Below are 14,050 nucleotides of genomic sequence, written 5' to 3'. Positions count from 1 at the left end.
GCAAGGGGGTCGTGTCAGGTTACTCACGTTGCCTGGGAGTCCTCTCTGGGATGGTAGTTCTCTGGAGCTCGAGCGAGGGGCGTCGGGCACAAAGTGTGAAGTCTCACGCTTCCAGCGGGAAGAGTGAGTTCTTTAAAAGTTGGTAAGTTGTTGCTGTTTTTGAACAGTGCCACTGTTCTCTGGAGTTTCTTGGTCCTTCGGGTTCAGTGCAGTCCTCTGAGTCCTCAGAGGTCGCTGGTCCCTGTCGGATGCGTCGCTGTGCAGGTTCTTTGAGTCTGGAGACAGGCCGGTAGGGCTGGGGCAAAAGCAGTTGTCGTCTCCGTCATCTCTGCAGGGCTTTCAGGTCAGTAGTCTTTCTTTGTGTAGGTTGCAGGAATCTGATTTCCTGGGTTCTGGGTCGCCCCTAAATACTAGATTTAGGGGTGTGTTTTGGTCAGGAGGGCAGTAGCCAATGGCTACTGTCCTGGGGGGTGGCTACACCCTCTTTGTGCTGGCTCCCTGAGTGGAGGGCGGCACATCCCTACTCCTATTGGGGGAATCCTCCAATCTCAAGATGGAGGATTTCTAAAGGCAGGGTGTCTTATCCAGGTGGCTGGTTCACCTGTGCGGTATAAGTCAATAAGGACGCTCAATGAAGGACCACACGCAAATTATAAATACTATTTAGCTTTACTAGAATTGCAGGTAAAATGTAAGCATTTAGCACATTAATAAGAGTAGAATAAGAATAGCAATGAAAAAGCATCTATTTATATATATATATATATATATATATATATATATATATATATATAGGCAACAAATTAATTGACAGATATGTCTTGATTAACTGTACACTAAAATGCATTGCACTACAATATTCAGGAATACGTCAGGTAAGCTTTGATGTACTGCACACCAAAATGCATGTTTCAATTACTGCAGCAGGCTCTCACTATGATGTTCAGGAGACAATATATAAACAAACTAAATACTTCTGATAAGCTTTGATTTACTGCACACCCAAATGCATGTTTCAGTTATTGCAGCAGTTCACACTAATAGGTTTAGAAAGCAGAATAAAAAAAACGAGTTCAATACTTCAGGTTATAAACACAGTGCAGGCATAAATAATCAGTCATAATAATAGAGCAGAGAAACAAAGGTGTTTTATCCCTGTGTGGAAACTTAACTTAATCCACGACATGCTGGGGAGCCCTCTACCGCCTGCTTGGACCTCTCTCCCCCTCAAGCACCACAAGCAAACAGGGAGGCAGCGCTGGGCCATGGCAGCTTCCACAATTCCATCTGCGAGCTTCCTAATCCCTCACACACAGTTCAGTGCTTAAAAAACTTGAAGCTTGGATTCTATCTCATTCTGGCATTTTCTAGCTAATGTTATCAGTACTTGTCTGCTCTGCTCTGCTCCAGCCTATGTTTACATTCCATCTTCTCCCTGTACTTGTCGTTCTCAAGGTTGAGACAGAGTCTTCTACACAAACAAGTGTGAAAATAATATCATTAACTTTTCCACGATGTCTGGGAGGGGGTTTCAACAGGCATCATGCTCATCTACACTGCTCAAGCTGCTCAAGCTAATTAACCCTTCGTGTTACAATGTCTTCCGCAACTTTCCCTAAATACTGAACACAGGGGTCACCTAAGCTCGAGACACCTTAGGGGCTGTCCTGACTGGTGGGTGACTCCTCCTTGTTTTTCTCATTATCTCCTCCAGCCTTGCCGCCAAAAGTGGGGGCAGTGGCCGGAGGGGCGGGCATCTCCACTAGCTGGGATGCCCAAGGGTGCTGTAACAAAAGGCATGAGCCTTTGAGGCTCACCACCAGGTGTTACAGTTCCTGCAGGGGAAGGTGAGAAGCACCTCCACCCAGTACAGGCTTTGTTCCTGGCCACAGAGTGACAAAGGCACTCTCCCCATGTGGCTAGAGACTCGTCTGGTTGTGGCAGGCTGTCAGAAACTGGTCAGCCTAGCACTAGGAGTCGGACTGGTATTCAGGGGCATCTCTAAGATGCCCTCTGGGGGCATTTTACAATACATTCCACACTGGCATCAGTGTGCATTTATTGTGCTGAGAAGTTTGATATCAAACTTCCCAGATTTCAGTGCAGCCATTATGGAACTGTGGAGTTTGTGTTTTACAAACTCCCAGACCATATACTCTTTATGGCTACCCTGCACTTACAATGTCTAAGGTTTTGCTTAGACACTGTAGTGGCATAGTGCTCATGCACATATGCCCTCACCTGTGATATAGTACACCCTGCCTTAGGGCTGTAAGGTCTGCTAGAGGGGTGATTTACCTATGCCACTGGCAGTGTGAGGTTGGCATGCCACTCTGAGGGGAGTGCCACGTCGACTTAGTCATTTTCTCCCCACCAGCAGACTCAAGCTGTGAGGCAGTGTGCATGTGCTGCGTGAGGGGTCACCAGGGTGGCATAAGACATGCTGCAGCCCTTAGCGACCTTCCCTGGAATCAGGGCCCTTGGTACTGGGGTCCCATTTACAAGGGAGTTATCTGGGTGCCAGGGCTGTGCCTATTGTGGGAACAAAGGTACAGTTTTAGGGAAAGAACACTGGTGCTGGGGCCTGGTTAGCAGGGTCCCAGCACACTTTCAGTCATAGCTGGCATCAACAAAAGGCAAAAAGTCAGGGGGTAACCATGCCAAGGAGGCATTTCCTTACAGGGAAGCCCTTCTGCTGGCAGCAGGCGTTAAATCCCTGCTTCAATATGACGATGCTAGAGTCTACATTTTCCCGGACTACACCTTCTGGGTGCAGCACCGCAGGGCCTCCTTTTTGGGTGTCAAGCATAAGTTGTAACAGGCTGGCCTCCGTTATTTGCTTTTATTCCCATTAAAGTTGAAGGTGATAACAGGCAACAGGACCTTCTTCTTCACAGAACCCTATGACACTATGGGGGTCATTTTGACCCTGGCGGTACGACCGCCACATTTGCCCCGGCGGTGATAATCCGCCTGGGCAGCGCTTCTAGCAGCGCTGCCCAGGGGATTACGAGTCCCCTTTCCGCCAGCCTTTTCCTGGTGGTTTGAACCGCCAGGAAAAGGCTGGCGGAAAGGGGAGTCGCGGGGCCCCTGGGGGCCCCATGGAGCTTTTCACTGTCTGTATAGCAGACAGTGAAAAGCGCGACGGGTGCAACTGCACCCGTCGCACAGCCGCAACACCGCCGGCTCCATTTGGAGCCGGCTCCTGTGTTGCGACCGAGATCCCAGCTGGGCCGGCGGGCTGGAACCAGGTTTCCGCCCGCCGGCCCAGCGTGGATCTCCAAATGGCCGCGCCAGGAGTAATGACCCCCTATGTCTGGAGGGCTGCTCTGATCATGGAGAGGTAGCACTATTCTTCAGGTCCGTAGCTGGGGGTGGTGGCATACAAGAAGCTGCAAGAGGTGGCTGTTTGACAGAAACGGGGTCCTCTGACGCATGGTGCATTCAAGCTCAGAAACACTGTGACACTGGAAAAGCTAAACCGCCGACCACCTACCCACCCGCTGCCCGCTTGAGACTCCCCACTTTCTTTTTCTTCCCCTTTAACTGACTCCCAGATGCAATAGTAGCCCACGATGGCCAGCATGGGAGCACCTCATCAGCAGGTTATAATGTTCATTGTTTGGGTGACCGCTGGATTCGGGATTGCCCTGGATTGGGAGTTCTTGTTGTTCGGTTGTTTCAAGTATGTGATGCACTAACTCTTTTTTCCTTACAGATCTAACTCAGGCATAGTGCAATGAGGTAGTGACACATGCGTGCAGGCCTGGCTAACTCTAGGGGCTCAATTCGAAATGTATTTAAAAATGTATACAAATTGGCTAAGTACAAATTTATGACGTGGAATGTCTGGGGAATGGGTACTACTAGAAAGAGACATTCATTGCAGCAATACCACTAGAGGAGTGGGATACAGATCACTTTCTTACAAGAAACTCATGTGATTAGAGGGGAAGAGGAACGCTTTAGGAGGCGCTGGAGAGGACATTGTTATTGTACTACATACTCTGGATTTGCACGAGGGGTCATGGTGTGAATCTATCCTGGAGTCCCCTTCCAAATGTTGAGGACGGAGATTGACCCAGAGTGCAGATATGTGCTATTAGAGGGGCTTCAGGATGGGGAAGCAGTGTTATTGGGTAGCATATATGAACCTAACTCTGCGCAACCCTCCTTTTCATTTCGATTAACCACTGTACTACCTCAGTGGTCTCATATACCATGGATTCTAGGGGACAACTTTAATTGTATAATTGACTGTAGGAAAGTACCATCTTGCCTGGCATGTTACCCCCATTTTTACTTATATGTATGTTGTTTTTGCCTGTGTCACTGGGATCCTGCTAGCCAGGACCCCAGTGCTCATAAAGTGTGCCCTGTATGTGTTCCCTATGTGTTGCCTAACTGTATCACTGAGGCTCTGCTAACCAGGACCTCAGTGTTTATGCTCCCTCTGCTTTTAAAATTGTCATTGCAGGCTAGTGACTAATTTTACCAATTCTGATTGGCACACTGGAACACCCTTATAATTCCCTAGTATACGTACACAGGGAATTGGGGTTCCAGGAGATCCCTATGGGCTGCAGCATTTCTTTTGCCACCCATAGGGAGCTCAGACAATTCTTACGCAGGACTGCCAATGCAGCCTGAGTGAAATAACGTCCATGTTATTTCACAGCCATTTTACACTGTACTTAAGTAACCTATAAGTCACCTATATGTCTAACCCTCACTTAGTGAAGGTTAGGTGCAAAGTTACTTAGTGTGAGGGCACCCTGGAACTAGCCAAGGTGCCCCCACATTGTTGAGGGCAATTTCCCCGGACTTTGTGAGTGCGGGGACACCATTACATGCGTGCACTACATATAGGTTATTACCTATATGTAGCGTCACAATGGTAACTCCGTACATGGCCATGTAACATGTCTAGGATCATGGAATTGTCACCCCAATACCATTCTGGTATTGGGGGGACAATTCCATGCATCCCAGGGCTCCAGCAAGGAGCCCGGGTACTGCCAAACTAACTCTCTGGGGTTTTCTCTGCAGCTACCGCTGCTGCCAACCCTCAGACAGGTTTCTGCCCCCCGGGGCCTGGGCAGCCCAGTCCTAGGAAGGCAGAACAAAGGATTTCCTCTGAGAGAGAGTGTTACACCCTCTCCCTTTGGAAATAGGTGTTGAAGGCCTGAGAGGAGTAGCCTCTCCTGGCCTCTGGAAGTGCTTTGAATAGCACAGATGGTGCCCTCCTTGCATAAGCCAGTCTATACCGGTTCAGGTATCCCCCCAGCCTTGCTCTGGCCTGAAACGGGACAAAGGAAAGGGGAGTGACCACTCCCCTGACCAGCACCTCCCCAGGGGAGGTGCCCGGAGCTCCTCCAGTGTGTCCCAGACCTCTGCCATCTTGAATGCAGAGGTGTGGGGCACAATGGACACCTCTGAGTGGCCAGTGCCAGCACGTGACGTCAGAGACCCCTCCTGATAGGTGCTTACCTGTCTCTGTAGCCAATCCTCCTCTGAAGGCTATTTAGGGTCTCTCATGTGGTTTCTCTTCAGATAACGAATGCAAGAGCTCACCAGTGTTCCTCTGCACTTCCCTCTTCGACTTCTGCCAAGGATCGACCTCTGACTGCTCCGGGACACCTGCAAAACCGCAACAAAGTAGCAAGAAGACTACCAGCAACATTGTAGCGCCTAATCCTGCCGGCTTTCTCGAATGTTTCCTGGTGGTGCATGCTCTGAGGGCTGTCTGCCTTCACCCTGCACAGGAAGCCAAGAAGAAATCTCCAGTGGGTCGACGGAATCTTCCCCCTGCTACCGCAGGCACCAAACTTCTGCATCACCGGTCCTCTGGGTCCCCTCTCATCTTGACGAGCGTGGTCCCTGGAACACAGGAGCTGGATCCAAGTGTCCCCGACAGTCCAGTGGCCCTTCTGTCCAAATTTGGTGGAGGTAAGTCCGTGCCTCCCCACGCCAGACAGTAATCCTGTGTACTGCATGAACTGCAGCTGCTCCGGCTTCTGTGCTCTCTTGCAAGGATTCCTTTGTGCACAGCCTAGCCCAGGTCCCCAGCACTCCGTCCTGCATTGCTCAACCCGCTGAGTTGACCACCGGCTTCGTGGGACCCTCGGTTGTAGTGTTGAGATGACCGCCGTGCTCAGATTTCCTGAATGCCTGTTCAGGTGCTTCTGCGGGTGCTGCCTGCTTCTGCGTGGGCTCTCTCTGTTGCTGAGCGCCCCCTCTGTTCCCTCCTACAAGGGGGCGACCTCCTGGTCCTTTCTGGGCCCTGGCAGCACCCAAAACCTTCAACCGTGACTCTTGCAGATAGCAAGGCTTGTTTGTGGCCTTTCTGCGTGGAAACAACTCTGCATCCTCCAGCACGCTGTGGGACGTCTTCTGACCTAAGGAGAAGTTCCTGGCACCTTCTGTTGTTTCAGAATCTCCGGCTTCTTCCTCCCGGAGGCAGCCCTTTTGCACCTTCATCTGGGGTTTAGTGGGCTCCTGCCCACCCTTGCCACTTGCATGACTCTTGGACTTGGTCCCCTTTCTTTGCAGGCCCACAGGTCCAGGAATCAGTCTTCAGTGCTTTGCAGTCAGTTGTTGTCTTTGCAGAATCCCCTATCTCAACTTTACTGTCTTTCTGGGGTAGTAGAGTAGCTTTACTCCTGCTTTTCAGGGTCTTGGGGTGGGGTATCTTGGACACCCTTAGTGTTTTCTCACACTGCCAGCGACCCTCTACACACTGCACTAGGCCTGGGGTCCATTCGTGGTTCGCATCCCACTTTTGGAGTATATGGTTTGTGTTGCCCCCTAGGCCTATTGTCTCCTATTGCATTCTATTGTGTTCTACTGTGTTTGCACTACTTTTCCAAGTGTTTTACTTACCTGATTTTGGTCTGTGTGCATATTTTGTGTATTTTACTTACCTCCTAAGGGAGTATATCCTCTGAGATGTTTTTGGCCCATTGTCACTAAAATAAAGTACCTTTATTTTTAGTAACTCTGAGTATTGTGTTTCTTATGATATAGTGCTAAGTGTTATAAGCGGTATAGTAGGAGCTTTGCATGTCTCCTAGTTCAGCCTAAGCTGCTCTGCTATAGCTACCTCTATCAGCCTAAGCTGCTAGAACACTACTAATCTACTAATAAGGGATAACTGGACCTGGCACAAGGTGTAAGTACCACGAGGTACCCACTATAAGCCAGGCCAGCCTCCTACATTGACACACGACTTGGCCGATCACACCCTCCATTGCCCGACTCCCCAGTTGAGACAGCAGCAGTGCTTTTTTCTCAGTGGCTCAAACATTGACCCTTGTTAGACAGCTGGAGGACTTGATACCCAGCTGAGATAGACTACTCATATTGCATAAACAAGAGCAAACCAGGGCACTCCAAACATAAGTCCAAGATGAGTACAGTTACAGAAAAATAATTTTTAATCCTTTATACTGAGTGAAAACGAAATAATACAAAAAAATCATCATGTCCATATACAAGAGCACGGCATATGAGGAATCAGAAAAAACAGCCAACACGTGTTTCGTCCTCTCAGACTTTTTCAAGGCTTAGAGAATGAGGTTATAAAAACCTGTTCAACAATACATACTGTTAACCACTTGGAAATGGTACTACATCTAGGGGAGAAACCAAAAATGATGGAATAATCCAGCAGACTAGTCTGGAGAACTCTTATGATAGAGAGAAGGGAGATTTCCAGATTGAGTAAACTGTACCCAGTACGCGTATCTGAAATACGAGGATAACACAGTAAAATTGAGGTCTAAATGGACCCAGCCTGTAGTGTTCTGTTCCAGCGTACGGGAAAAACAGAAACGGGTATCCTCGATCCCACGCAGCGCATGATAACGCTGCCGTGGTAAAGTGTAGCTACACTTTAGACCTCAATTTTATAACCTCATTCTCTAAGCCTTGAAAAAGTCAGAGAGGACGAAACACGTGTTGGCTGTTTTTTCTGATTTCTCATATGCCATGCTCTTGTATATGGACATGATGATTTTTTAGTATTATTTCGTTTTCACTCAGTATAAAGGATTAAACATTATTTTTCTGTAACTGTACTCATCTTGGACTTATGTTTGGAGTGCCCTGGTTTTTTCTTGTTTATGCATATTGTACTTACAGCACTTGACATAGGCGGTTCATTCTATGTGTTCCGCCTTTTTTCTTGTGTGTTTTTGAAACCCTTGGTGGCTGGGTTTCCATACCAGGTTTGCACCTAGTGCATTACTGTACATACAATATATTATTTTGGAACGTCTTGTTTCAGATGTGCAATGTTTAGCATCAACCACCTTTCTGTAGTAATGTTGACAGACTACTCATATTACTCAGTAGTGCATGACCTACTCGTTAGACTGGACAGAATCTTGTGCAACCCCATGACTCAACTCCGGGTGATGGGGGCGGAGTATTTGGGAAAGACTTTTTCAGAACATAATCCGCTGCAGATGCAGTTAGAGTGGGGTGATGATAGACCGCCAGTTCCCTCTTGGCAAATGCAACCAGCCGTACTTGAGATCAGGCACTACATGCTGAGACAGAAAAAATACAAACACACTACGTTGCTGAGAATTGGGGCACATCCTCCTTCAAGCTCACGGACTGGGAGGCGATGAAGGTGGTGTTAAGAGGTCATTTTATCTGGGTGGTAGTGGGTACCAGGGCGACCATACACAATGATCTGATCTAGGCATTAATATGTATCACAATAAGTTAGATCTTCTTGGTGGCAATTTTAGGAAAGCAGAAACGGCACTGAAGCCTCAGATGGCCTTCTGAAATACACTTCCGCTCACAGTCCAGGGTAGAGTGTTGCTTGTGAAAATGGTGGTAGTCCTTTGACTGCTGTACTTCTTACAAAACCTTCCGGTTAACATCCCCAGGTCCACCTTTCATGCCCTACACTCTTCTCTACGGTCCTTTATTTGGAACAAGAGCGCAGTAGGGTGACACTTTGGAAACTTCAATTCCCTACAGAAAAAGGGTGGCTAGGCATCCCTAATTTTGAATAATATCTGGCTGCACAATTGCAGTGGCCCACATTTTGGCTGGTGGGCTGTCATACTGAGGAGTTTTCTCCACTGGACCTGGTGGGAGGGGGTGTTGGAGCTGAGAAGCGCATTGCGATTCCCCCCTTGCCCAGCCCCCCCACATACAGCGAATGACCAATTAAAGATCGCACTTAATAGTTATCACCATAGCTTGAAGCTGATGCCACATATGCCACTTTACTTGCCGGCAATCCCATTAGAAGTTGATTTCCAGCTTCACTTATATGGTAGGAGAAGCAGGAATGCATACATGGACGGAGGCGGGAGTGGACACACTGGGAACTCTTTTCTGGGAAGGCTCACTGCTGATCTACGAGCAGCTTCGAGAAACAATTCACCTGCCTGTAGGGCACATCCTAGTGCACACTCATCTCGTGGTGGAGATGGTTTGCCTCTGGGGCATCATAGACACAGAACCAGACTCCCATCCAGTTGTCCATCTATTATATACTATGGGCGAATGGTGTAAACTGATAACATGGCTTGCCCAGGCATTCGCACAGACTGTGAAGGACCCGCCCGCCACGACTTGCAGGGAATGGAATGTCAACTTGGGTAGGGAGATTGCCATGAAGGATTGGGCAAAGATCACCGAGTACCCTCATAAAGTATCCTTGAATGCACAGTTCCAGTATATCCAGCATAATAGTTTACACAGAGCGTATTTTACACCTGCCATTTCTTTCCCGAATATTTGGCTTCCATTCCGAATGTCCACGATGTCAACAATCGGAAGCAAATATCATACATGTGTTTGGGACCTGCCTGGTTGTGGAAGAGTACTGGACCCGGATGATAGCTGAAATAGAACGAGTCTCAGATCGCACAGTCCTGCACATGATGGAAGGGGCACTGCTGGGCCTCTACTTCTAGCCTGTAGGCTCATTACGATGCACTGGAAATCCCCGACATTACCCACCATTGCACACTTGCGGGCAGCAAAACTTAAATGGGGTGGGCGGAGGCGGTGGCCTTGCAGCTGGAAGAGATGAGTGGATTACTGAAGTACCCCATAGCCACAGCCTGAGAAACAATGCTTAATGACCTACACCCCCACACAGACACACCCAATAACTCACAGGAAGAAACACGAGGCCCTCTCTACCTCCCCTCCCGTCGAGGTCCCACTTTCTCTGTCTTTATCTCATATGATCCACGTCACTGCCAGAATATACACAATTCAGACTGTGATTTGAGCTAGCTGGAATTTCATTGCACTGTTTAAATGCTGACCCTGGGATCAGGCCTGCCCAGAATGAATACACTAATATCAGGAGGACAAAGTAGGTGTGTCACAACTTAGTTTCACAAGTGGACGTGACGTTATTGTGGGATGTAACATGACTGATTATCCTGTCAATGTAATGGGAGCTTTGGATGATATAACAGAGAACAATGTGCAAATGATTTTATAGCTCATATCCTCAGATTGCTTTATTGTATGAAATTATACTTGTGTACAGTAATAATAATGGTTTAAAAAAAAACTAAGTGGATTACGCCTCCATTGTGGGGCTACGGTGGCATTTTTTCCTACAGCAACCTGAATGGCACTGGGAGCAGATGCTTCTTTCCAAATATTTGCAGTCCCCTTGAATTCTGTAGTACATAATGGGGTTCTCTGCGTGTCAACATCACTTCCCCTTCTGATAGCCACAGCCGTGTGGTAGACTGAATGCTTCCCCTTCGTACCAATCATGATCCAAGTGAAAACGCTGCCGCAAGGACATTCATGTTTTACAGAATACAAATATGTATACTACATTTTTAACACTAATTTTACAATGTCATAACATTCCAGACCTCTACTTTTCATAAATCATCAGTGATTAGTAGGTTTCTTTGGGTGCCAAGTGATAATGGAGCTAAAAATTGGCTTCCCATCTGATGTTGATGCTTGTGGTTATGAAGAACTGCTGTGGGGTTAGACGCCATAGAGAGATGTGGTTTGAAAAGGGATCTCTTCAGGCTGGTGCTAGCTATGGAATACACTCAATTGAATAAGAAAAGTCCTAAAACAGTGTGTTTTATGAAGAGGCCCAGTCCAAGATGCTTATGTCTTGACCTGCCATTTGAATTTTGGAATTAAGAATCATGTTAGCCTCCCGGCATCTAAACATAATGCCCATTGCTAAGCAGATCCTACTGTGAATTTTCATTGTAGATTAAAATAGTTTTTTAAAAACATTTGTTATTAGATGTTTGACCATTTTCGAAGAGCAGCTTCAGTCCCTGGATAAATCATATGTGTATCATATTTATATAAAATGTAATCTATTCTTTGAATAGATTTTTCTGTTTTCTTTTATTAAATGTTCAAGTAGCTAACCAGGCTTCCATAAACTTTAAACTTGTAAAATCTGTTGAATTTTAAAGTAAATGGGCAATTAAAATCATCAGCCTCATTACAAGTTCAGTTGTAGAATTTGATATAACCCCCCCCCCCACACACACACACACACAGGCAAATACTGTTACTGGATATTAATTGTGAATTTCCCAGATGATTCTTGTGCCAAGTTCCAACGTTTTCCCCAGGAAATGAGGAGTAGCTTAGAGAAGTAACTTTGCAACTGGTTTTACTGCACAGAATTCTCATGAACACATTGTTTTTTCTGCACGGATTCCTCCGTAGGGAATAGCCCTTGCAAAAACCTTGGATGCAAACTCACTTTGAGTGAAATCTGTGAATATCACACTATTTGTGTCTGGTTTACTGTCATACCCATGATGAGTGTATCATAAACGAGTAGACATTATCCATGCATGTCACTAGCTTATTTTGTAACAATGACACAACATTCTACAGTAGTTACCATAGGCCTGCTTGTTTATCTACTTTTATTTTTGTCTGAAACATTTATCTATTGTTGATCTATGATTGCAGTGTGATTTCTACTGCAGCTTATTCGCATTAAAACCAAATTATACTCCAAGATTTATTTTAAATAGTAAATATATTCCCACTTCCATGAAACAAACTAAAGACTATGGGCCTCATTACGACTTCAGCGGTCCTTTCACAGGACCGCCGAAGCGGCTGCAGTCAAAAGACCACCAGTAAAGGAGGCCTTTTGGCTGCCATATTAGGAGTGTTCCACTGGTCCAGCGGAACACTCACCACAACATTGACGCCAGCTCATAAGTGAGCCGGCGGCAATGTTGTGGTGTGTCAGGTGCAGTAGCACCCGTCGCGCACTTCACCGCCTGTAATTTAGGCAGTGAAATGCGTGATGGGGCTGTGCATGGGGGATCCTGCACTGCCAAGTGCATGGGTAGTGCAGGGGCCCCCAGGTGCTCCCCAACACCCCCATTCCTCCGGCCTTTCCATGGCGGTGTTTACTGCCATTGAAAAGCTGGCAGATGGGGACTCGTCATTCCCAGGGCAGAGCTGCTTGCATCGCTACCCTGGCGGATTACTACCGTTGGGACCGCCAGGCTGCAGGTGTTTTGACTGCCACAGTCATAATGGGGCAGTCAGACCGCCCTGTCTGCGGCGGTCCGACCGCCATTGTGTAATGAGGCCCTAATTCTGTATTGCACATGTATGAAATTGGAACTCCTGGAGGAAATTCATCAGACATGACATGTTGATAACACCTCCAGTCTCATTTCGAGTAGAGCTGCCAACTAATTATGGACCACCACCAAGATTCCATATCTTCAGTCATTGGCTTCATTTGGCAACCCAGTGTATTCTAAGCATTTTTCAGGTGTCTTGTTCCAATTCCCACTTGAACTGACATGCTCAAACACTGATTTATTACAGGAAGGCCCACAACGGGAAACAGCCTAATTTAATGGGGAGTTTAACTCTCTGTATCCTGAACATTTTCTTCATTGGAAGCAAATCATTGGCTCCTTTTTAGTATGGTGATTGGATTATGTGTGTTATTTGAACCCTCACTTAAAATGCTCTGCAATGGAGAGGTCAGTGCCAACATAAAGACTTTGCAGATCCTACCCTAAAGACTGGTGTACTGTTCTGCAAGTAGGATACTCTAATTGATTTCTATCACATCATACCTACTAACATTAATTCATGTTAAAGTTCCTGTTTTCAAAATTTTGTTTATCTTTATGATTTATTGTTAATATAACTTTCTTAAATTTTGTCCAAAATAGGTTTGTGACCAGATCTCAAGAATGGAATCAGAAGGATGCAATTCAGTGTCTGTAAAATGGCAACAATTTAATCAGAACGCACCAGAGCCAATACAGGCCCCTGCTGAGATCCAGTCTATATTTAGTTCGGAGAGAGTTCTGGTTTATGGATTTGTTCCACATTGTACTCAGGTAGGAAATCTCAACAATTATTTTGATAGAACAGAGTGGCCACCCTCACAACACATAATTTCCAAAACTTCAACAACCTGATCTGTGGATAAAAAAGTAAAGGTATAGGAACATTTGAGTGTATCTTTACATTAAAAAGCTTAGTTAGGGGCGTGGCCAAGATGGTGGCGTGAGCGGATGCATCTCGGAACGCTCCGCCGCCCGGGCCTGAAGAAACAGCGTAGCGGCCCCGGCCCCCTCGTTTTGCTCGCCCTTGGGTGCGCTGGGGCGCTGTCAGGACCCGGGGGACCGAGCGTGCGCTCTGACACTGGGGCGAAGCCGGCGGAGGAGCCGCGCTTGATCAGGCCGCCGGAGGGGCCCGAGACACACGTGGTCGGCACCGACTGCCGGGCCGAGCCTCCAGCCCCCACGCAGCAGGGCGAGGCACTGATGGGAAAAATTGGGCCCGGCGGCGGCGGTGAGGAGCAGCCCGAGGACCAGAGTTCGGTGGCACTTACCTGGCCGCGGAGGTAACGGGCGGTGGGTGGAGTAGGCAGCGGGTGGCAGGATAGCGCGGGTCTGGCCCCCCGGCCCTTGGAGAGCCTGACGGTCCCGGGTGTGGGCCCATCCTAGAGAGAAGGGACAGGGGAAGCTGGGTCATCCTGCCCCTTTTTGAAGCGGCTGGCCCGTGGCCCCAGGAAGTG

At 47.5% G+C, this 14,050-nt stretch overlaps 1 protein-coding gene across 4 annotated transcripts in view; it reads left to right on the top strand.

The window, feature by feature from the left end:
- The window catches only part of PARP4 (poly(ADP-ribose) polymerase family member 4), a 1,744,976-nt gene that overhangs the window by 836,588 nt on the left and 894,338 nt on the right, over positions 1-14,050 (top strand). For all 4 annotated transcript variants that reach the window (XM_069202293.1, XM_069202292.1, XM_069202291.1 and 1 more), the window contains exon 26: positions 13,197-13,367. In XM_069202293.1, the coding sequence (XP_069058394.1) occupies positions 13,197-13,367 (171 nt within the window). The remainder of the gene's footprint in view (positions 1-13,196; positions 13,368-14,050) is intronic.

Source organism: Pleurodeles waltl, chromosome 8 (genome assembly GCF_031143425.1).
Source record: "Pleurodeles waltl isolate 20211129_DDA chromosome 8, aPleWal1.hap1.20221129, whole genome shotgun sequence".
Lineage (NCBI taxonomy): Eukaryota > Metazoa > Chordata > Amphibia > Caudata > Salamandridae > Pleurodeles > Pleurodeles waltl.
The sequence above is the reverse complement of the archived record's forward strand: the minus strand, read 5'-3'. Positions and strand labels throughout refer to the sequence as shown.